The sequence below is a fragment of the Nerophis lumbriciformis genome, linkage group LG18 (genome assembly GCF_033978685.3).
Source record: "Nerophis lumbriciformis linkage group LG18, RoL_Nlum_v2.1, whole genome shotgun sequence".
Taxonomy (NCBI): Eukaryota; Metazoa; Chordata; class Actinopteri; order Syngnathiformes; family Syngnathidae; genus Nerophis; species Nerophis lumbriciformis.
The window spans coordinates 38320668-38344000 of NC_084565.2; the positions used below are offsets into that span (position 1 = coordinate 38320668).

At 42.0% G+C, this 23333-nt stretch overlaps 1 protein-coding gene across 2 annotated transcripts in view; it reads right to left on the minus strand.

The window, feature by feature from the left end:
- Positions 1-426: 426 nt before the first annotated feature.
- The window catches only part of chaf1a (chromatin assembly factor 1, subunit A (p150)), a 38043-nt gene continuing 15136 nt past the window's right edge, over positions 427-23333 (minus strand). For both annotated transcript variants that reach the window (XM_061978347.2, XM_072915121.1), the window contains 10 exons: positions 18515-18583; positions 16925-17142; positions 16676-16844; positions 10442-10522; positions 10282-10383; positions 9994-10228; positions 9767-9920; positions 4158-4482; positions 1607-1679; positions 427-721 (listed from right to left, as the gene is read on the minus strand). In XM_061978347.2, the coding sequence (XP_061834331.2) occupies positions 609-721; positions 1607-1679; positions 4158-4482; positions 9767-9920; positions 9994-10228; positions 10282-10383; positions 10442-10522; positions 16676-16844; positions 16925-17142; positions 18515-18583 (1539 nt within the window). In that variant the 3' untranslated portion in view covers positions 427-608. The remainder of the gene's footprint in view (positions 722-1606; positions 1680-4157; positions 4483-9766; positions 9921-9993; positions 10229-10281; positions 10384-10441; positions 10523-16675; positions 16845-16924; positions 17143-18514; positions 18584-23333) is intronic.

Here is a 23333-nt window from a genome sequence, read left to right on the forward strand (position 1 = left end):
TTTATAAGTTATAATACAATGTTTAGTTTTGCTTGCGTTGATCAAACACGCAAAGTTTTACCTGAAAGGTACACTCAAAGCGTTTCTGGCCTTGTATTAGAAATGCTCATTCTTGTCTGGCAGACAACACGCTCGCAAACAAAAGAAAAAACATTTTCTTCCGATTTAATGAACTTTATCTTCAAGTATTCTTCCACAACAGAGACAATACATCTTATAAAACATCTGTTAACTGGCTCTACCTGTGCAGGTACACAACGAGCTTGTCCAAGGTGGGAAAGAATGCGTCTTATATACACAAATACAAGGGGCTGTGTGTGGGACCCTAAATAATGCTCTACTTGTCACAGCAAGTGTGTGGTCCACACACCTGTTTGTGTGGTCCGCACACACACACACACACCTGTGTGTGTAGTCCATGCACACACACCTGTGCGCGTAGTTCGCAAAAACCTGTGCGCGTGGTCCACACACACACCTGTGCGCGTGGTCCACACGCACCTGTGCGTGTGGTCAACACACCTGTGCGCGTCTTCAACACACCTGTGACCTGGGAGCAGCCTGGAGCAGCACACTGCCAACAGTTCTTAGGCTGGGGCCAACAGTTCTTAGGCTGGGGCCAAAGTGGGAGCAGCGCTGGCCAGCGGCAGAGTGGCCATGTTGGAGGGTGTGACGTCCATCAGGTCTTCTCCTTCGGTGGACGACTTCTCTCTGATTGAACCTGAAGGCAAGGAGGAAGAGTCAGCTCTGTTATCATCATTATTATTATTATTGTTATTACTATTATTATTGCAATTATCATTTTCATCAATATTAAAGTACATGACTTTTAATTAATACACATTTGAAGTGATAAGAGTAGCAAACACACTAAAGTACCTTTGTGTGATAATGTTTGCTACTTTGGAGCACAAAGCCTTTTATTAACACTTATGGAACAGAATCAATAACATCTGTATATATCATATTTATCATCGTATATACCATCATATATATCAGTGCTCCCCAACCACCGATTGGTACCGGGCCGCACAAGAAATAAAAAAAAATATATTTTTATTTTATTTTTATTAAATCAACATAAAAAACACTATATACATTATATATCAATACAGTCTGCAGGGATACAGTCCGTAAGCACACATGATTGTATTTCTTTATGAAAAAAAAAAACATCACCCCCCCGGGACAAATTTTCAAGCGTTGACCGGCCCGCAGCTACAAAAAGGTTAGGGACCACTGATATATACCATCATATATATCATCGTATATACCATCATATATATCATCGTATATACCATCATATATACCATCATATATATCATCGTATATACCATCATATACAGTATATCATTATATATTATATCATATGTATCAAACCATCAATGACTGTGCAAATGTGAATGTTTTCTTTAGGCAGTTGTCATAAATCTCAACCAAAAGCAATTAAAAGTTTTAGCATCATACAGATTCACCATTCATCATTGAATATGACTTTCATCTATTCATCACTGAATATGACTTTCATCCATTCATTGAGTCATCACTCTGCAGGGCTTGTAGCACGTTAGCGCAACAACAGATTAGAGATGATTGATCAACTCACCGCTCTGCGTAGAGACGATGATGCAGTCGTCATCATCTTCTGTGTCAGCTTGAAAACCGTCAGCCTCCTCCGCCTGAAGGGTGAGAGCACGTCAGAGCAGGTGACGGCCATAACCGCAGAGGTCAAATGTGGCCTTTCCCGCTCATGCTAGAGGTCAAATGTGGCGTTACCCGTTCATGCTAGAGGTCAAATGTGGCGTTACCCGTTCATGCTATAGGTCAAATGTGGCGTCATGCTCGAGGTCAAATGTGGTGTCATGCTAGAGGTCAAATGTGGTGTTACCTGTTCATGATAGAGGTCAAATGTGGCGTTACCCGTTCATGCTAAAGGACAAATGTGGCGTCATGCTCGAGGTCAAATATGGTGTTACCTGTTCATGCTAGAGGTCAAATGTGGCATTCATGCTACAAGTGAAATGTGGCGTCCTGCTAGAGGTCAAATGTGGCATTACCCGTTCATGCTAGAGGTGAAATGTGGTGTTACTCGTTCACGCTAGAGGTCAAATGTGGCATCATGCTAGGGGGGCAAATGTGGCATCATGCTAGGGGGCAAATGTGGTGTTACTCGTTCATGCTAGAGGTCAAATGTGGCATCATGCTAGAGGTCAAATGTGGCGTTACTCGTTCATGCTAGAGGTCAAATTTGGCATTCATGCTCGAGGTCAAATGTGGAGTCATGCTTGAGGTCAAATGTGGCATCATGCTAGAGGTCAAATGTGGCATACATGCTAGAGGTCAAATGTGGCGTCGTACTAGAGGTCAAATGTGGCAACTTGCTAGAGGTCAAATGTGGCAACTTGCTAGAGGTCAAATGTGGCATACATGCTAGAGGTCAAATGTGGCGTCGTACTAGAGGTCAAATGTGGCAACTTGCTAGAGGTCAAATGTGGCAACTTGCTAGAGGTCAAATGTGGCATCATGCTAGAGGTCAAATGTGGCTTCATGCTAGAGGTCAAATGTGGCGTTACTCGTTCATGCTAGAGGTCAAATGTGGCATTAATGCTCGAGGTCAAATGTGGCGTCATGCTTGAGGTCAAATGTGGCATCATTCTAGAGGTCAAATGTGGCAACATGCTAGAGGTCAAATGTGGCAACTTGCTAGAGGTCAAATGTGGCATCATGCTAGAGGTCAAATGTGGCGTCGTGCTAGAGGTCAAATGTGGCATCATGCTAGAGGTCAAATGTGGCATTCATTCTAGGGGTCAAATGTGGCGTCGTGCTAGAGGTCAAATGTGGCATTCATTCTAGAGGTCAAATGTGGCGTCGTGCTGGAGGTCAAATGTGGCGTCGTGCTAGAGGTCAAATGTGGCAACATGCTAGAGGTCAAATGTGGCGTCATGCTAGCGGTCAAATGTGGCGTCGGGCTAGAGGTCAAATGTGGCATCATGCTAGAGGTCAAATGTGGCATCATGCTAGAGGTCAAATGTGGCATTATTCTAGAGGTCAAATGTGGCATCATGCTAGAGGTCAAATGTGGCATCATGCTAGAGGTCAAATGTGGCGTTACTCGTTCATGCTAGAGGTCAAATGTGGCATTCATGCTCGAGGTCAAATGTGGCATCATGCTAGAGGTCAAATGTGGCATCATGCTAGAGGTCAAATGTGGCGTCATGCTAGAGGTCAAATGAGGCATTCATTCTAGAGGTCAAATGTGGCGTCGTGCTAGAGGTCAAATGTGGCATCATGCTAGAGGTCAAATGTGGCATTCATTCTAGAGGTCAAATGTGGCGTTGTGCTAGAGGTCAAATGTGGCAACATGCTAGAGGTCAAATGTGGCGTCATGCTAGAGGTCAAATGCGGCATTCATTCTAGAGGTCAAATGTGGCGTCGTGCTAGAGGTCAAATGTGGCAACATGCTAGAGGTCAAAATGTGGCAACATGCTAGAGGTCAAATGTGGCATTATGCTAGAGGTCAAATGTGGCATCATGCTAGAGGTCAAATGTGGCATCGTGCTAGAGGTCAATTGTTGCATCGTGCTAGAGGTCAAATGTGGCGTCGTGCTAGAGGTCAAATGTGGCATCATGCTAGAGGTCAAATGTGGCATCATGCTAGAGGTCAAATGTGGCATCATGCTAGAGGTCAAATGTGGCATTCATTCTAGAGGTCAAATGTGGCATCATGCTACAGGTCAAATGTGGCGTCATGCTAGAGGTCAAATGTGGCATCATGCTAGAGGTCAAATGTGGCATTCATTCTCGAGGTCAAATGTGGCGTTGAGCTAGAGGTCAAATGTGGCGTCGTGCTAGAGGTCAAATGTGGCATTATGCTAGAGGTCAAATGTGGCATGCTAGAGGTCAAATGTGGCATCATGCTAGAGGTCAAATGTGGCATCGTGCTAGAGGTCAATTGTTGCATCGTGCTAGAGGTCAAATGTGGCGTCGTGCTAGAGGTCAAATGTGGCATCATGCTAGAGGTCAAATGTGGCATCATGCTAGAGGTCAAATGTGGCATCATGCTAGAGGTCAAATGTGGCATTCATTCTAGAGGTCAAATGTGGCATCATGCTACAGGTCAAATGTGGCGTCGTGCTAGAGGTCAAATGTAGCGTTACCCGTTCATGCTCGCTGCAGCGCTTCATGAATTTGGTGATGGACATGCTGCCGGCGCTCTTCCTCTTGTTGGAGGCGGCCCAGGTGGCGGAGGAGGTCTGGGGTGTGCTGGGGGAGTTCCCCCGGGAGCCGGTGGCCACGTGGTTCTCTTCACGGGAGGACTCCTCTCGAGCGCCGCAGGTCAGGTAGGACCAGTGTCCCGGCACAGGGAGAGTGTCCAGGGAAAAGCGAGTCAGCACGTCAGCGTGCACGTACCAGCAGCAGCGTCTGTAAGTGGAGCGCTTCTCGTACACGGCGTTGCTCTTGATCAGACGCTTCACCTGGATCCTGCAACACACAACGATCGCAGCAACAGACATTATCGTCAAGCATTATCGCCAGCAACAAACATTATCCCCAGCATCAAACATTATCGCCAGCAACAAACATTATCTTCAGCAACAAACATTATCGTCAAGCATTATCGCCAGCAACAAATATCGTCAGCAACAGTCTCACCAGCAACAAACATTATCGTCAAACATTATCTTCAGCAACAAACATTATTGTCAAACATTATCTTCAGCAACAAACATTATTGCCAGCACCAAACATTATTGTCAAACATTATTGCCAGCAACAAACATTATTGCCAGCAATTAACACCTATACTATGTCTCGTGGATCCAGACTGCAAATTCTGAAAATCCAATCCTTGTGTTAACACACATTCTACACAACCCAGACTGTGCGTTGACACATTCTATACAATCCAGACTGCGCGTTGACACGCATTCTACACAATCCAGACTGTGCGTTGACACACATTCTACACAACCCAGACTGTGCGTTGACACGCATTCTACACAACCCAGACTGTGCGTTGACACACATTCTATGCAACCCAGACTGTGTTGACACACATTCTACACAACCCAGACTGTGTTTTGACACATTCTACACAACCCAGACTGTGTTTTGATACACATTCTACACAACCCAGACTGTGCGTTGACACGCAATCTACACAACCCAGACTGTAGGTTGACACGCATTCTATACAACACAGACTGTGTTGACACACATTCTACACAACCCAGACTGTGCGTTGACACACATTCTACACAACCCAGACTGTGTTTTGATACACATTCTACACAATCCAGACTGTGCGTTGACACGTAATCTACACAACCCAGACTGTAGGTTGACACGCATTCTAAACAACCCAGACTGTGTTGACACACATTCTACACAACCCAGACTGTGTTTTGACACACATTCTACACAACCCAGACTGTGCATTGACACGCAATCTACACAACCCAGACTGTAGGTTGACACGCATTCTATACAACCCAGACTGTGCGTTGACACATTCTATACAACCCAGACTGTGCGTTGACACACATTCTATACAACCCAGACTGTGTTGACACACATTCTACACAACCCAGACTGTGTTTTGACACACATTCTACACAACCCAGACTGTGTTTTGACACACATTCTACACAACCCAGACTGTGTTTTGATACACTTTCTACACAACCCAGACTGTGTTTTGATACACATTCTACACAACCCAGACTGTGCGTTGACACACATTCTACACAACCCAGACTGTGCATTGACACGCAATCTACACAACCCAGACTGTAGGTTGACACGCATTCTACACAACCCAGACTGTGCGTTGACACATTCTATACAACCCAGACTGAGCGTTGACACATTCTATACAACCCAGACTGTGCATTGACACACATTCTATACAACCCAGACTGTGTTGACACACATTCTACACAACCCAGACTGTGTTTTGACACACATTCTACACAACCAGACTGTGCGTTGACACGCAATCTACACAACCCAGACTGTAGGTTGACACGCATTCTATACAATCCAGACTGTGCGTTGACACATTCTATACAACCCAGACTGTGCGTTGACACACATTCTATACAACCCAGACTGTGTTGACACACATTCTACATACAACCCAGACTGTGTTTTGACACACATTCTACACAACCCAGACTGTGTTTTGATACACATTCTACACAACACAGACTGTGCGTTGACACGCAATCTACACAACCCAGACTGTAGGTTGACACGCATTCTATACAACCCAGACTGTGTTGACACACATTCTACACAACCAAGACTGTGTTTTGACAGACATTCTACACAACCCAGACTGTGTTTTGATACACATTCTACACAACCCAGACTGTGCGTTGACACGCAATCTACACAACCCAGACTGTAGGTTGACACGCATTCTACACAACCCAGACTGTGCGTTGACACATTCGATACAACCCAGACTGTGTGTTGACACATTCTATACAACCCAGACTGTGCATTGACACACATTCTATACAACCCAGACTGTGTTGACACACATTCTACACAACCCAGACTGTGTTGACACACATTCTACACAACCCAGACTGTGTTTTTACACACATTCTACACAACCCAGACTGTGTTTTGATACACATTCTACACAACCCAGACTGTCCGTTGACACACATTCTACACAACCCAGACTGTGCATTCTACACAACGCAGACTGTGCGTTGACACACATTCTATACAACCAAGACTGTGCGTTGACACGCAATCTACACAACCCAGACTGTGTGTTGACACGCATTCTACACAACCCATACTGTGCGTTGACATGCAATCTACACAACCCAGACTGTGCGTTGACACGCATTCTACACAACCCAGACTATGCGTTGACACGCATTCTACACAACCCAGACTGTGCGTTGACATGCAATCTACACAACCCAGACTGTGCGTTGACACGCATTCTACACAACCCAGACTGTGCATTGACACGCATTCTACACAACTCAGACTGTGCGTTGACACGCATTCTACACAACTCAGACTGTAGGTTGACACGCATTCTATACAACCCAGACTGTGCGTTGACACACATTCTATACAACCAAGACTGTGCGTTGACACGCAATCTACACAACCCAGACTGTGTGTTGACACGCATTTTACACAACCCAGACGGTGCGTTGACATGCAATCTACACAACCCAGACTGTGCGTTGACACGCATTCTACACAACCCAGACTGTGCGTTGACATGCATTCTACACAACCCAGACTGTGCGTTGACATGCAATCTACACAACCCAGACTGTGCGTTGACACGCATTCTACACAACCCAGACTGTGCGTTGACACGCATTCTACACAACTCAGACTGTGCGTTGACACGCATTCTACACAACTCAGACTGTAGGTTGACACGCATTCTATACAACCCAGACTGTGCGTTGACATGCATTCTACACAATCCAGACTGCACACACATTCTACACAACCCAGAATGTGTTTTGACACACATTCTACACAACCCAGACTGTGTGTTGACACACATTCTACACAACCCAGATTGTATGTTCTGTAGATTTTTTTTTTTACCAATGATTGTCACACACACACTAGGTGTGGCGAAATTTGTCCTCTGCATTTGACCCATCCCCTTGTTCACCCCCTGGGAGGTGAGGGGAGCAGTGGGCAACAGCGGATTTAAGGCGCACTACACAAAATAAACGTAACGTTATTAATATCACTAATATTACAGTGATATACAGATTCCATTAAGAAAAATTCCTCAAAACAGCCCACTATCTGTAGTATGGACTTTTTAAACATCAAATCATTGTCTCCCAAAACCTTTTTAGTTAATGAAGTCATTAGAGACAACAACCTTAACGTCATTGGTCTCAGTGAAACCTGACTAAAACCAGATGATTTTTTTCCCTCCTAACTATACGAGTGCACATGTTGCCCGTCCCCTTAAAAGGGGTGGCACCAAAAAGATGATCGCAAAGCCAAGTCCGGCTGTGGGAATATTTGGGCTTCAATCTAAAAGATGAACATTAGCTAATCAACACCGACAAAAGAGCCAGTATGCTCAGACTGTTGGAAAGAGATGGCACAAAAAGTTTTTTCTTGAGTCTACGTTAACAATAAATGTAAGAATCCAATCAATAGGTGATTGTGCAAAAATATGAGAAGAGGAATATATTCCAAAATGATTCACTGTTACGGCCCTCTTGGCAGCCATAACTGCGATGTGGCCCTCAATGAAAACCAGTTGGACCCCCTAGTCCAGGGGTTGGCAACCTTTACCACTCAAAGAGCCATTTTGACCCGTTTCACAAATTAAAGAAAACAATGGGAGCCACAAAACTCTTTTGAAATTTAAAATGAAATAAACACTGCATACAAAGTTGTTTTTTTTGCTTTGTGCTATGTATAAACCAGGGGTCTCAGACACGCGGCCCGCACCTTAATATGAAAATGTAATGTTAGTGCGGCCCGCGAGTTTTATATGAATGGCGCTTGACAGCGTCATACTTGCCAACCCTCCCGATTTTTCCCGGGAGACTCCCGAATTTCGTGGCAACTATTTAATCGAATGCCTGCTGATTTTCACCCAAACAACAATAATAAGGGTGTGCCGTGATGGCACTGCCTTTAGCGCCCTCTACAACTTGTACCAACAGCGTGCCAGGCCAGTTACATGTCATATGAGGCTTCTGCAAACACACATGAGTGACTGCAAGGCATACTTGGTCAACAGCCATACAGGTCACACTGAGGGTGGCCGTATAAACAACTTTAACACTCTTACTAATATGCGCCACACTGTGAACCCACACCAAACAAGAATGACAAACACATTTCGGGAGAACATACGCCCACCTCCGTGCGTCGGTTGAGGTGGGCGGGGTTTGGTGGTAGCGGGGGTGTATAATGTAGCCCGGAAGAGTTAGTGCTGCAAGGGGTTCTGGGTATTTGTTCTGTTGTGTTACGGTGCGGATGTTCTCCCGAAATGTGTTTGTCATTCTTGTTTGGTGTGGGTTCACAGTGTGGTGCATATTAGTAAGAGTTTTAAAGTTGTTTATACGGCCACCCTCAGTGTGACCTGTATGGCTGTTGACCAAGTATGCTTGCATTCACTTGTGTGTGTGAAAAGCCATAGATATTATGTGATTGGGCCGGCATGCAGATAGTATGGTGAAAAAGCGGACGCGACGACAGGTTGTAGAGGATGCTAAAGGCAGTGCCATCAGGGCACGCCTTCAATATTGTTGTCCGGGTGAAAATCGGAGAATGTTTGCCCCGGGAGAGGCACTGAAATCCGGAAGTCTCCCGGAAAAATCGGGACGGTCGGCAAGTATGCAGCTGAGCCGCATCAGAGTGATCAAAGAGCCGCATGCGGCTCCGGAGCCGCGGGTTGCAGACCCCTGCCCTAGTCTTAGAGGTGTAAATGTGTCCTGACTGGTGATTGGATGAGCACCAGGTACATCAGGAAGAGAGAGAGAGATGCTGGGTGTGAGGAAGGAAAGAACATTGTGGAACAATAATAATATGTTTTAGTTAAGTGATTATTGATCAACCAACCCCACGACAGGAAAAAGTTACAATATTTCAAAGGCTTACTAAACATTACAACTTTGTAGCATTTCCTTAATGCAAATATCAAGTACCATGGTCTCACATGATGAATGTGTCAGTTTTCCCAATACCGTGCAGTCCTAGGACCTTAAACAGAGTATTATTAAAGACTTGGTTTTACCGAGTGGGGACGTCCGCGGAGTTCTCTGGACTGGACAGTTCTGTGGACAACATGGGGGGCGAGGTCTGCCGGCGACAAAACTCTTGAAACTCGTCGATGATGACTTTGCTGCTGTTCAGGTTCCCGTGTAGCAGCGGCAGCAGCTGACCGAGCACTGAACACAAGTTAACCCAGACACATTCACTTCTCCTGCACGTTAGAATGATGTAGAACCATACAATTCATACATTTCTGCCTTTGATCATCTGCGCTGGGGCTGGCGTCCGCCTTGACTAAAGGTTGGATGATGCAGACAGCGTAGGACTGGAGGAGGTCAGAGAAGGGTGCGTCTCCCCCTTCCCAGACGCAGCCCCTCACGATTGGCTGCAACACCCTCATCTTGTTCTTGGTGGACATCAGCTCATCCCACTCCCTCGCTTTCACTTTCTGTTGCAGTTTCTGCTTCTCCAGGTCGCCGCCCTCCTGCGGAGCAGAAAGTCAGGAGGGGAGGAAGAAAGCAGCAGATACCACCATACCTCTTCTTCCAGCGCCCCTTCGTCGTCTGAGAGGTAGCCGTGAGGAACCAAGAAGCCGTCGTCCTCGTCCTCGTCCTCCTCACCCCCTTCCTCCTCGTCCTCCTGAAAGAGGTCATGCCTTTAAGTGTATTGCTCTCCACATCCTGATCAATGGACTCACCCCTTCACTGTGTGACAGGGACTCTCCAGGCTCCTCTTCCTCCCATTCTTCATCGCTGTCCACCTCATAGTCCAACAGGTCCTGACAGTCAAAAATGCTTTGTGTCATAAAAGTAATTGAAAACTCAATAAAAGTGGAATTAACAAATGTCAAATTGATCTTTTTTAATCACAGAATGAAGGTGTATCATTTATTTCTGTGTGTGTTCTTGTATGTCTACGCTTCTTGAGACATCAACAAGAAAAAGTACCTTCCATATGAGGAGGTGTGAACAGGTTAGGACCGAATTCATGGTCCCATTACGGAAAACCATTGCATCTTATAGACAATATCTCATTTGCACCCCTGGTGGTGAAATCTATCAAAATTAGGGTGGTCCCAAAAAGGAGGGATTTTTTAAAAGTTTTAAAAGTGCTACCCATCTGGTCAACATATGAAATAACAAGTGTGTGTAACAAATTGAAATGCGCTTTGGACAAAATTAACTCAAAAAAATAAATAAATATGTACCGTATTTTCCGCACTATTAGCCGCACCTAAAAACCACAAATTTACTCAAAAGCTGACAGTGCGGCTTTTAACCCGGTGCGCTTTATATATGGATTAATATTAAGATTCATTTTCATAAAGTTTCGGTCTCGCAACTACGGTAAACAGCCGCCATCTTTTTTCCCCGTAGAAGAGGAAGTGCTTCTTCTTCTACGCAAGCAACCGCCAAGGTAAGCACCCGCCCCCATAGAACAGGAAGCGCTTCTTCTTCTACTGTAAGCAACCACCCGCCCGCGTAGAAGAAGAAAAAGCGCGCGGATATTACCGTACGTTTCATTTCCTTTGTGTGTTTACATCTGTAAAGACCACAAAATGGCTCCTACTAAGCGACAGAGATCCGGTTCATGAAAAGACGCAATCTCTCCATCCGCACACGGATTACTATTTCACAGCAACTGCCTAAAGACTTTCAAGAAAAGCTGGCTACTTTCCGTGCATATTGTAAAAACAAGATAGCTGAAAAAAAGATCCGGCCAGAGAACATTATCAACATGGACGAGGTTCCACTGACTTTTGATATTCCTGTGAACCGCACTGTGGATACAACGGGAGCACGTACGGTGAATATTCGCACCACAGGGAATGAGAAGTCATCCTTCACTGTGGTTCTAGCTTGCCATGCTAATGGCCAGAAACTTCCACCCATGGTGATATTCAAAAGGAAGACCTTGCCAAAAGAGACCTTTCCAGCCGGCGTCATTATAAAAGCTAACTCGAAGGGATGGATGAAGAAAAGATGAGCGAGTGGTTAAGGTAAGTATAAGTTTACGCGAAGAGGCCGGGTGGCTTTTTTCACGCAGCTCCGTCCATGTTGATATACGATTCCATGCGCGCCCACATCACGCTGGTTTTAATATATTATTAAAGTTTGACTGACCTATTTGACTGTTTTTTTGACATTCCTTTAGCGCAGTTAGATGCGGCATACAACACGGGGCGGCTTATAGGTGGACAAAGTTTTGAAATATGCCGTTCATTGAAGGCGCGGCTTATAACCCAGGGCGCCTTATGGTGCGGAAAATACGGTATATAGAGACAACTTGAAGTAAATAATGAAGATTAAAAAACAATTACAAACAAAAAATAAAAAAAGATCTAAAAGCAGTGTTTTTCTCACTTATAAAATTGGGAACAATTTCTAGCATTTTTTGTGTTTCTGTAATATTGCAATATTTTCTCGTAAAATTATTACTTTTTTATGTAAAATTATTACTTTTTAATACAAAACGGTGACATTTGTCATAAGTGTGTGTGTGTAAGAAGTTGAAATGCGCCCTCTTTGGCCAAAATTAATTAAAAAAATAAAATAAATATGTATATAGAGACATACTGTAATAAAGTAAATAATGAAGATTAAAAACTAATTACAAACAAAAAATAAAAATAATTTTTTTTTACTAAAAGCAGTCTTTCTCACAATGTGTCGACTTTTGTCTGATAAAATTGGGAACAATTTCTCCTATTCTTTCTGTTTCTGTAATATTGCAATATTTTATTGTAAAATTATTTAATTTTAATGCAAAATGGTGACATTTGTCACATAAAATTCTGACTCGTATCACCTACTCAGTGGCCTAGTGGTTAGAGTGTCCGTCCTGAGATCGGTAGGTTGGGAGTTCAAATCCCGGCCGAGTCATACCAAAGACTATAAAAATGGGACCCATTACCTCCCTGCTTGGCACTCAGCATCAAGGGTTGGAATTGGGGGTTAAATCACCAAAATGATTCCCGGGCGCAGCCACCGCTGCTGCCCACTGCTCCCCTCACCTCCGAGGGGGTGATCAAGGGTGATGGGTCAAATGCAGAGAATAATTTCGCCACACCTAGTGTGTGTGTGACAATCATTGGTACTTTAACTTTAACTTTTAATATTGCCAATTGTTTTGTTGTTCTTGTAAAATAGTGACATTTTTTGAGTAAAATGATCACTTTTGTCATAATTTTACCAAGTAAAATTCCGATTATTATTATAATATTGCCAAAATGTCAAAGTTTTCTTATACAATTGTGATTTGTCGGGTAATCGACTGTTATTGAGTAAAATTCCAACTTTTATCATAATATAGCACAAATGTTCAGTTTTTCTTGTAAAATTTCGACCTGTGTTGAGTAAAATTCCGACTTTTATTATAATACAAGAGGTAGGCGTTTTTCGGAGGTCTCAAGAAGGTGACAAATACAAGGTGTGTGCATGTGTGTGCGTGAGTGCTCCAATACATGATTTGTGCCTGGCGGCCAATGTTTATTTAAAAATATTTCATATTTTAAAATATTTCGGCCCTCCAAAAATGTGATTTTGTACGGGTCTCTCTATGACCTTGGTGAGTAGAGGACCTAGTGTACTCCCACTAGACCAGGGTTTTTTTTTAAGCACCTCGGACCTGGGAGCCAACTGGACCACACGGAGAACCTCTGCAAAAAAGGAGTCTTCTTCCTAAAGTAGACTTTGAGTTCTGGTCCTGGTGGACACCCCTGACCTAAAAGAAATGTGTAGTTGTGCACCTGTGGGCCGCAGGAGCTCATATATCAGCAGCTGAAGGTAGAACCAGACACTTGTCCCTGGTCAAATACAGCTTCCAACCACGTGGTTAACAAGCAGACAAGTGAAAGTTCTAGAGCAGTTCTTTCAAACTTGAAGGCCGTCATGCCTCATCTCTAATGTATGGTACGGTTAATTGACCTAACCAGTGTCGGCCCAGGTCTAGCTCCACTGCCCCGGGTCTACCCACTGACTTAGTATTATTGTTCTACCCACTGACTTCGTATTATTGCAGGCAGAAATATATTTGAACGTCAATCTTTGAGCAGCAAACGCTGGACTCTGAGGTCAAAAAGCTTAATATCCGCTGCAGTAGATCCTTCCTTCCATGATGGACTTGGGTTCGATTCCCCCGCTCTCTAGCGTGCGTTCACACTGATCATCCGTGTTACAGCCCATTTTCTTGTCCAATCACTTCTATTCTGATGTTTAACAGCAATTTCTTTGCTGTTGTGGATTATTTCCAGTCTCTTTTGAGTCGAGGTGATTATTTTGAGCAAGGCTGTCATTAATTGAAGGGGACCTTGATGATTTGGATCTACATTAAAAACACTTTAATGTGTTTTCTTTACATTGAGTGTTTTCCATGATTATGTTGACACTTTAGAGCAGGGGTGCTCACACTTTTTCTGCAGGCGAGCTACTTTTCAATTGATCAAGTCGTGGAGATCTACTTCATTCATATATATAATTTATTTTTACTTATTTATGAAATATATGTTTTTGTTAATAAGTTAAAGGTGTTTAATGATAATGCAAGCATGTTTAACACATAGTTAATATTGTTAATAAATTAAAGGTGTTTAATGATAATGCAATCATGTTTAACACAGTTAATATTGTTAATAAATTAAAGGTGTTTAATGATAATACAAGAATGTTTAATACATATAGTTAATATTGTTAATAAGTTAAAGGTGTTTAAAGATAATACAAGAATGTTTAATACATATAGTTAATATTGTTAATAAATTAAAGGTGTTTAATGATAATACAAGTATGTTTAATACATATAGTTAATATTGTTAACAAGTTAAAGGTGTTTAAAGATAATGCAAGCATGTTTAATACATATAATTAATATTGTTAACAAGTTAAAGGTGTTTAATGATAATACAAGCATGTTTAATACATATAGTTAATATTATTAATAAGTTAAAGGTGTTTAAAGATAATACAAGCATGTTTAACACATATAGTTAATATTGTTAACAAGTTAAAGGTGTTTAATGATAATACAAGCATGTTTAACACATATAGTTAATATTGTTAATAAGTTAAAGGTGTTTAAAGATAATGCAGGCATGTTTAACACATATAGTTAATATTGTTAACAAGTTAAGATGTTTAAAGATAATACAGGCATGTTTAACACATATAGATTCCTTTCTTTCATGAAGACAAGAATATAAGTTGGTGTATTACCTGATTGTGATGACTTGCATTGATAGGAATCAGACAGTGGTGCTAAAAACGTCCGCATTTTCGAATGGAGGAGAAAAAAGTCCTCCTTTCTGTCCAATACCACATGAAAGTGGTTGGTTTTTGGCATCTTATTTATCCAGCTTCCGTACTCCTTTGTATACACTTTACAAGAAATACATTGTCGGCAAACTCCGTAGCTTGCTAGCTTGTGCACGCCAGCTTTCTGAGACTCGTTTTGTTAGCGCAACTGTGCAGTCGATCTTTGGAGTTTTGACGACAGGTACGGCGCCAGTCTGTTGAAATAAAGTGTTTCTCGCCTTCCAGTCGGTAATTTTAAGGAGCTGGCAGCAGCCAGCGTCATCTCAGAAGACCCTCGGGTGCCGTGAATGTCAATCAAGTGACGAAAGTGACGTCATAGTGAAGATTTATGATCGCTCCTTTTTAGGACTATTTTTTTTAATGCCTGGCTGGTGATCGACTGACACACCCTCCGAGATCGACCGGTAGCTCGCGATCGACGTAATGAGCACCCCTGCTTTAGAGGAAGTTACATTTGAAATGAAAATATTCATATTTGTTTCTCCTATTAAATACGGTATTTTCCGCACTATTAGCCGCACCTAAAAACCACAAATTTACTCAAAAGCTGACAGTGCGGCTTATAACCCGGTGCGCTTTATATATGGATTAATATTAAGATTCATTTTCATAAAGTTTCGGTCTCGCAACTACGGTAAACAGCCGCCATCTTTTTTCCCCGTAGAAGAGGAAGTGCTTCTTCTTCTACGCAAGCAACCGCCAAGGTAAGCACCCGCCCCCATAGAACAGGAAGCGCTTCTTCTTCTACTGTAAGCAACCACCCGCCCGCGTAGAAGAAGAAGAAGAAGCGCGCGGATATTACGTTTCATTTCCTTTGTGTGTTTACATCTGTACAGACCACAAAATGGCTCCTACTAAGCGACAGGTTTCCGGTTAATGAAAAGACGCAATCTCTCCATCCGCACACGGACTACTATTTCACAGCAACTGCCTAAAGACTTTCAAGAAAAGCTGGCTACTTTCTGTGCATATTGTAAAAACAAGATAGCTGAAAAAAAGATCCGGCCAGAGAACATTATCAACATGGACGAGGTTCCACTGACTTTTGATATTCCTGTGAACCGCACTGTGGATACAACGGGAGCACGTACGGTGAATATTCGCACCACAGGGAATGAGAAGTCATCCTTCACTGTGGTTCTAGCTTGCCATGCAAATGGCCAGAAACTTCCACCCATGGTGATATTCAAAAGGAAGACCTTGCCAAAAGAGACCTTTCCAGCCGGCGTCATCATAAAAGCTAACTCGAAGGGATGGATGGATGAAGAAAAGATGAGCGAGTGGTTAAGGTAAGTTTACGCGAAGAGGCCGGGTGGCTTTTTTCACGCAGCTCCGTCCATGTTGATATACGACTCCATGCGCGCCCACATCACGCTGGTTTTTAATATATTATTAAAGTTTGACTGACCTATCTGACTGTTTTTTTGACATTCCTTTAGCGCAGTTAGATGCGGCTTATAACACGGGGCGGCTTATAGGTGGACAAAGTTTTGAAATATGCCGTTCATTGAAGGCGCGGCTTATAACCCAGGGCGGCTTATGGTGCGGAAAATACGGTAATATCAATAATTATGGATTTTGATCCATAAAAAAAAAATTTCAGCCATATTGCCCAGCCCTACCTTGTCCTGCCTGAAGGGGCAGCGCGCTGTGATGTGCCGACTCTTTTTCCTCCAAGTGCCCCAGTAAGCTGGTCGGTGGTTCAGGTGAAACAGCAGCAGTTTCATGGGTCCATATTGTTGGCGGTCCGGCACGCCTTCTCCTTTGGGCCCATCCACGGCTATGCAGTCCCTGAAGAAGAATGCATGGATGATGATAATAATAATGATGATACACTTTCTGCTTTAACCAGAAGCAGTAATTTGCCTCACCTAACAGTGTTGGGCAATCTGGCTCTGGTAGGACCTGACCGGCGAGGCTTCTGGTTGATCCAGTCCCCAAGTGAGCGGGGGCTGTCAGTGGGGTGCGACAAGTAGCGGTCCAGCTCCTCCAGGGCTGACTCCTCGCACTCAACCCGGCACAGCGGCGCCATGTACATGTTTTCTTTGATCTCGAAGGGAGCAAACTTCCCACAGGCAGCGGCCAGAGTCTGACACACAAGTCCAATTAGTAGGTCTTCTAAGAATGATGACATGTTTATTCTAATAGATACACCAGAGTGTTACATAATCTGACACACAAGTCCAATTAGTAGGTCTTCTAAGAATGATGTCATGTTTATTCTTATAGACACACAAGTCCAATTAGTAGGTCTTCTAAGAATGATGTCATGTTTATTCTTATAGACACACAAGTCCAATTAGTAGGTCTTCTAAGAATGATGTCATGTTTATTTTTATAGACACACAAGTCCAATTAGTAGGTCTTCTAAGAATGATGTCATGTTTATTCTTATAGACACACAAGTCCAATTAGTAGGTCTTCTAAGAATGATGTCATGTTTATTCTTATAGACACACCTGAGTGTTACAGTCTGACACACAAGTCCAATTAGTAGGTCTTCTAAGAATGTCATGTTTATTCTTATAGACACACTTGAGTGTTACAGTCTGACACACAAGTCCAATTAGTAGGTCTTCTAAAAATGATGTCATGTTTATTCTTATAGACACACCTGAGTGTTACAGAGTCTGACACACAAGTCCAATTAGTAGGTCTTCTAAGAATGTCATGTTTATTCTTATAGACACACAAGTCCAATTAGTAGGTCTTAAGAATGATGTCATGTTTATTCTTATAGACACACAAGTCCAATTAGTAGGTCTTCTAAAAATGATGTCATGTTTATTTGTATAGATACAGAAGTCCAATTAATAGGTCTTCTAAGAATGATGTCATGTTTATTCTTATAGACACACCTGTGTTACAGTCTGACACACAAGTTCAATTAATAGGTCTTCTAAGAATGTCATGTTTATTCTTATAGACACACCTGAGTGTTACAGAGTCTGACACACAAGTCCAATTAGTAGGTCTTCTAAGAATGATGTCATGTTTATTCTTATAGACACACAAGTCCAATTAGTAGGTCTTCTAAGAATGTCATGTTTATTCTTATAGACACACAAGTCCAATTAGTAGGTCTTCTAAGAATGATGTCATGTTTATTCTTATAGACACAAGTCCAATTAGTAGGTCTTCTAAAAATGATGTCATGTTTATTTGTATAGATACAGAAGTCCAATTAATAGGTCTTCTAAGAATGATGTCATGTTTATTCTTATAGACACACCTGTGTTACAGTCTGACACACAAGTTCAATTAATAGGTCTTCTAAGAATGTCATGTTTATTCTTATAGACACACCTGAGTGTTACAGTCTGACACACAAGTCCAATTAGTAGGTCTTCTAAGAATGATGTCATGTTTATTCTTATAGACACACCTGAGTGTTACAGAGTCCGACACAGAAGTTGGATTCAAAGAGAGAAATGTGTGTGCAGAGACTGAGCTCAACTCACCTTTGGAGCCTGCTGGATTTTAGATTTCTGCAAAAACCTGGTGATCTCTGCTTTTTCAGCTTTGATGCGCTAGGAGACAAAGGCCACATGGATAGAGGTTACAGCGTGGTGTGTGTAGATGTTACTAATATTACTGCTTCATCAGGTGTAGTCTGGAGGACAGAGATGGAAGTACGCGCGGAAATGCTTGGAAACATGACCTGATGCTCGTCCACACAACGACCTACTTTTCAACTGCTTGTTTTAACTCACCATATTTTTCAGACCGTAGGACGCCCCGGATTGAAGCGCATTGAAGGGGCCATATTATAATTTTAGTTTTCTACATTTAAACACTTCCTTGTGGTCAACATAACATGTCATGGTGGTTATTTGGTCAAAATGTCGCATGGATTATGTTTTACAGAACATCCTCAAGATGCTTTCTGACCGTCTCTTCGGGATGCGCCGTTTTGTAGGCGCTCTTATTTACATTACAATGCCCCATAACAAGAGCATAGAGAAAAAGGAGGAGCTTATTGACTACGGCGCGGACTACAATGGCGGACATACGCACATTTTCGGAATATACCAAATACTCATCAGCAAATACCAATAGGTAAGACATGTTGTTTGTGAACGACATCATGGGTGTAACATCAATGTACAAACAATCATACACACACGACACATCGTATCTGTTGTGTTGTTGTGAACGACATCATGGATGTAACATCCATGTACAAACAATCATACACACACAACACATGTCTTCTGTTGTGAACGACATCATGGATGTAACATCAATGTACAAACAATCATACACACACAACACATATCTGTTGTGAACGACATCATGGATGTAACATCCATGTACAAACAATCATACACACACAACACATCGTATCTGTTGTGTTGTTGTGAACGACATCATGGATGTAACATCCATGTACAAACAATCATACACACACAACACTTCATCTGTTGTAAACGACATCATGGATGTAACATCAATGTACAAACAATCATACACACACAACACATCTGTTGTGTTGTTGTGAACGACATCATGGATGTAACATCCATGTACAAACAATCATACACACACAACACGTCTTCTGTTGTGAACGACATCATGGATGTAACATCAATGTACAAACAATCATACACACACAACACATATCTGTTGTGAACGACATTATGGATGTAACATCCATGTACAAACAATCATACACACACAACACATCGTATCTGTTGTGTTGTTGTGAACGACATCATGGATGTAACATCCATGTACAAACAATCATACACACACAACACTTCATCTGTTGTAAACGACATCATGGATGTAACATCCATGTACAAACAATCATACACACACAACACATCTGTTGTGTTGTTGTGAACGACATCATGGATGTAACATCAATGTACAAACAATCATACACACACGACATATGTCATCTGTTGTGAACGACATCATAGATGTAACATCAATGTACAAACAATCATACACACGACACGTCATCTATTGTGTTATTGTGAACGACATCATGGATGTAACATCCATGTACAAACAATCATACACACACAACACATGTCATCTGTTGTGAACGACATCATGGATGTAACATCCATGTACAAACAATCATACACACACAACACATCGTATCTGTTGTGTTGTTGTTAACGACATCATGGATGTAACATCCATGTACAAACAATCATACACACACAACACTTAATCTGTTGTAAACGACATCATGGATGTAACATCCATGTACAAACAATCATACACACACGACACATGTCATCTGTTGTGTTGTTGTGAACGACATCATAGATGTAACATCAATGTACAAACAATCATACACACACGACACATGTCATCTATTGTGTTGTTGTGAACGACATCATAGATGTAACATCCATGTACAAACAATCATACACACACAACACATGTCATCTGTTGTGAACGACATCATGGATGTAACATCCATGTACAAACAATCATACACACACAACACATCGTATCTGTTGTGTTGTTGTGAACGACATCATGGATGTAACATCCATGTACAAACAATCATAAACACACAACACATGTCATCTGTTGTAAACGACATCATGGATGTAACATCAATGTACAAACAATCATACACACACAACACAAATCTGTTGTGAACGACATCATGGATGTAACATCCATGTACAAACAATCATACACACAACACATCGTATCTGTTGTGTTGTTGTGAACGACATCATGGATGTAATATCCATGTACAAACAATCATACACACACGACACATGTCATCTGTTGTGTTGTTGTGAACGACATCATGGATGTAACATCAATGTACAAACAATCATACACACAACACCTCTCATCTGTTGTGATCGACATCATAGATGTAACATCAATGTACAAACAATCATACACACACGACACATGTCATCTGTTGTGTTGTTGTGAACGACATCATGGATGTAACATCCATGTACAAACAATCATACACACACAACACGTCATCTGTTGTGAACGACATCATAGATGTAACATCAATGTACAAACAATCATACACACACGACACATGTCATCTATTGTGTTGTTGTGAACGACATCATGGATGTAACATCCATGTACAAACAATCATACACACACGACACATGTCATCTGTTGTGAACGACATCATAGATGTAACATCAATGTACAAACAATCATACACACACGACACATGTCATCTATTGTGTTGTTGTGAACGACATCATGGATGTAACATCCATGTACAAACAATCATACACACACAACACATGTCATCTGTTGTGAACGACATCATGGATGTAACATCAATGTACAAACAATCATACACACACGACACATGTCATCTGTTGTGTTGTTGTGAACGACATCATGGATGTAACATCCATGTACAAACAATCATACACACACAACACATGTCATCTGTTGTGAACGACATCATAGATGTAACATCAATGTACAAACAATCATACACACACGACACATGTCATCTATTGTGTTGTTGTGAACGACATCATGGATGTAACATCCATGTACAAACAATCATACACACACAACACGTCATCTGTTGTGAACGACATCATGGATGTAATATCCATGTACAAACAATCATACACACACAACACATCGTATCTGTTGTGTTGTTGTGAACGACATCATGGATGTAACATCCATGTACAAACAATCATACACACACAACACATGGCATCTGTTGTAAACGACATCATGGATGTAACATCAATGTACAAACAATCATACACACACAACACATCTGTTGTGTTGTTGTGAACGACATCATGGATGTAACATCAATGTACAAACAATCACACACACGACACATGTCATCTGTTGTGAACGACATCATAGATGTAACATCAATGTACAAACAATCATACACACACGACACATGTCAACTATTGTGTTGTTGTGAACAACATCATGGATGGAACATCAATGTACAAACAATCATACACAAACGACACATGTCATCTGTTGTGAACGTCATCATAAATGTAACATCAATGTACAAACAATCATACACACACGACACATGTCATCTGTTGTAAACGACATCATGGATGTAACATCAATGTACAAACAATCATACACACACGACACATGTCAACTATTGTGTTGTTGTGAACGACATCATGGATGGAACATCAATGTACAAACAATCATACACAAACGACACATGTCATCTGTTGTGAACGACATCATAGATGTAACATCAATATACAAACAATCATACACACACGACACATGTCATCTGTTGTGAACGACATCATGGATGTAACATCAATGTACAAACAATCATACACACACAACACATCTCATCTGTTATGTTGTTGTGAACGACATCATAGATGTAACATCCATATACAAACAATCATACACACACAACACATGTCATCTGTTGTGAACGACATCATGGATGTAACATCAATGTACAAACAATCATACACACACAACACATCTCATCTGTTATGTTGTTGTGAACGACATCATAGATGTAACATCCATGTACAAACAATCATACACACACAACACATGTCATCTGTTGTGAACAACATCATGGATGTAACATCCATGTACAAACAATCATACACACACAACACATCTGTTGTGTTGTTGTGAACGACATCATGGATGTAACATCAATGTACCGTATTTTCCGCACTATAAGGCGCACCTAAAAACCACAATTTTTCTCAAAAGCTGACAGTGCGCCTAATAACCCGGTGCGCTTTATTACGATTCATTTTCATAAAGTTTCGGTCTCGCAACTTCGGTAAACAGCCGCCATCTTTTTTCCCGGTAGAACAGGAAGCGCTTCTTCTTCTACGCAAGCAACCGCCAAGGAAAGCACCCGCCCCCATAGAACAGGAAGCGCTTCACCCGCCCCCATAGAACAGGAAGCGCTTCACCCGCCCCCGGAAGAAGAAGAAAAAACGCGCGGATATCACCGTACGTTTCATTTCCTGTTTACATCTGTAAAGACCACAAAATGGCTCCTACTAAACGATCCGGTTCATAAAAAGACGCAATCTCTCCATCCGCACACGGATTACTACCGTATTTCACAGCAACTGAACCGCACTGTGGAACGGGAGCACGTACGGTGAATATTCGCTCCACAGGGAATGAGAAGTCATCCTTCACTGTGGTTCTAGCTTGCCATGCTAACTTCCACTCATGGTGATATTCAAAAGGAAGACCTTGCCAAAAGAGACCTTTCCAGCCGGCGTCATCATAAAAGCTAACTCGAAGGGATGGATGGATGAAGAAAAGATGAGC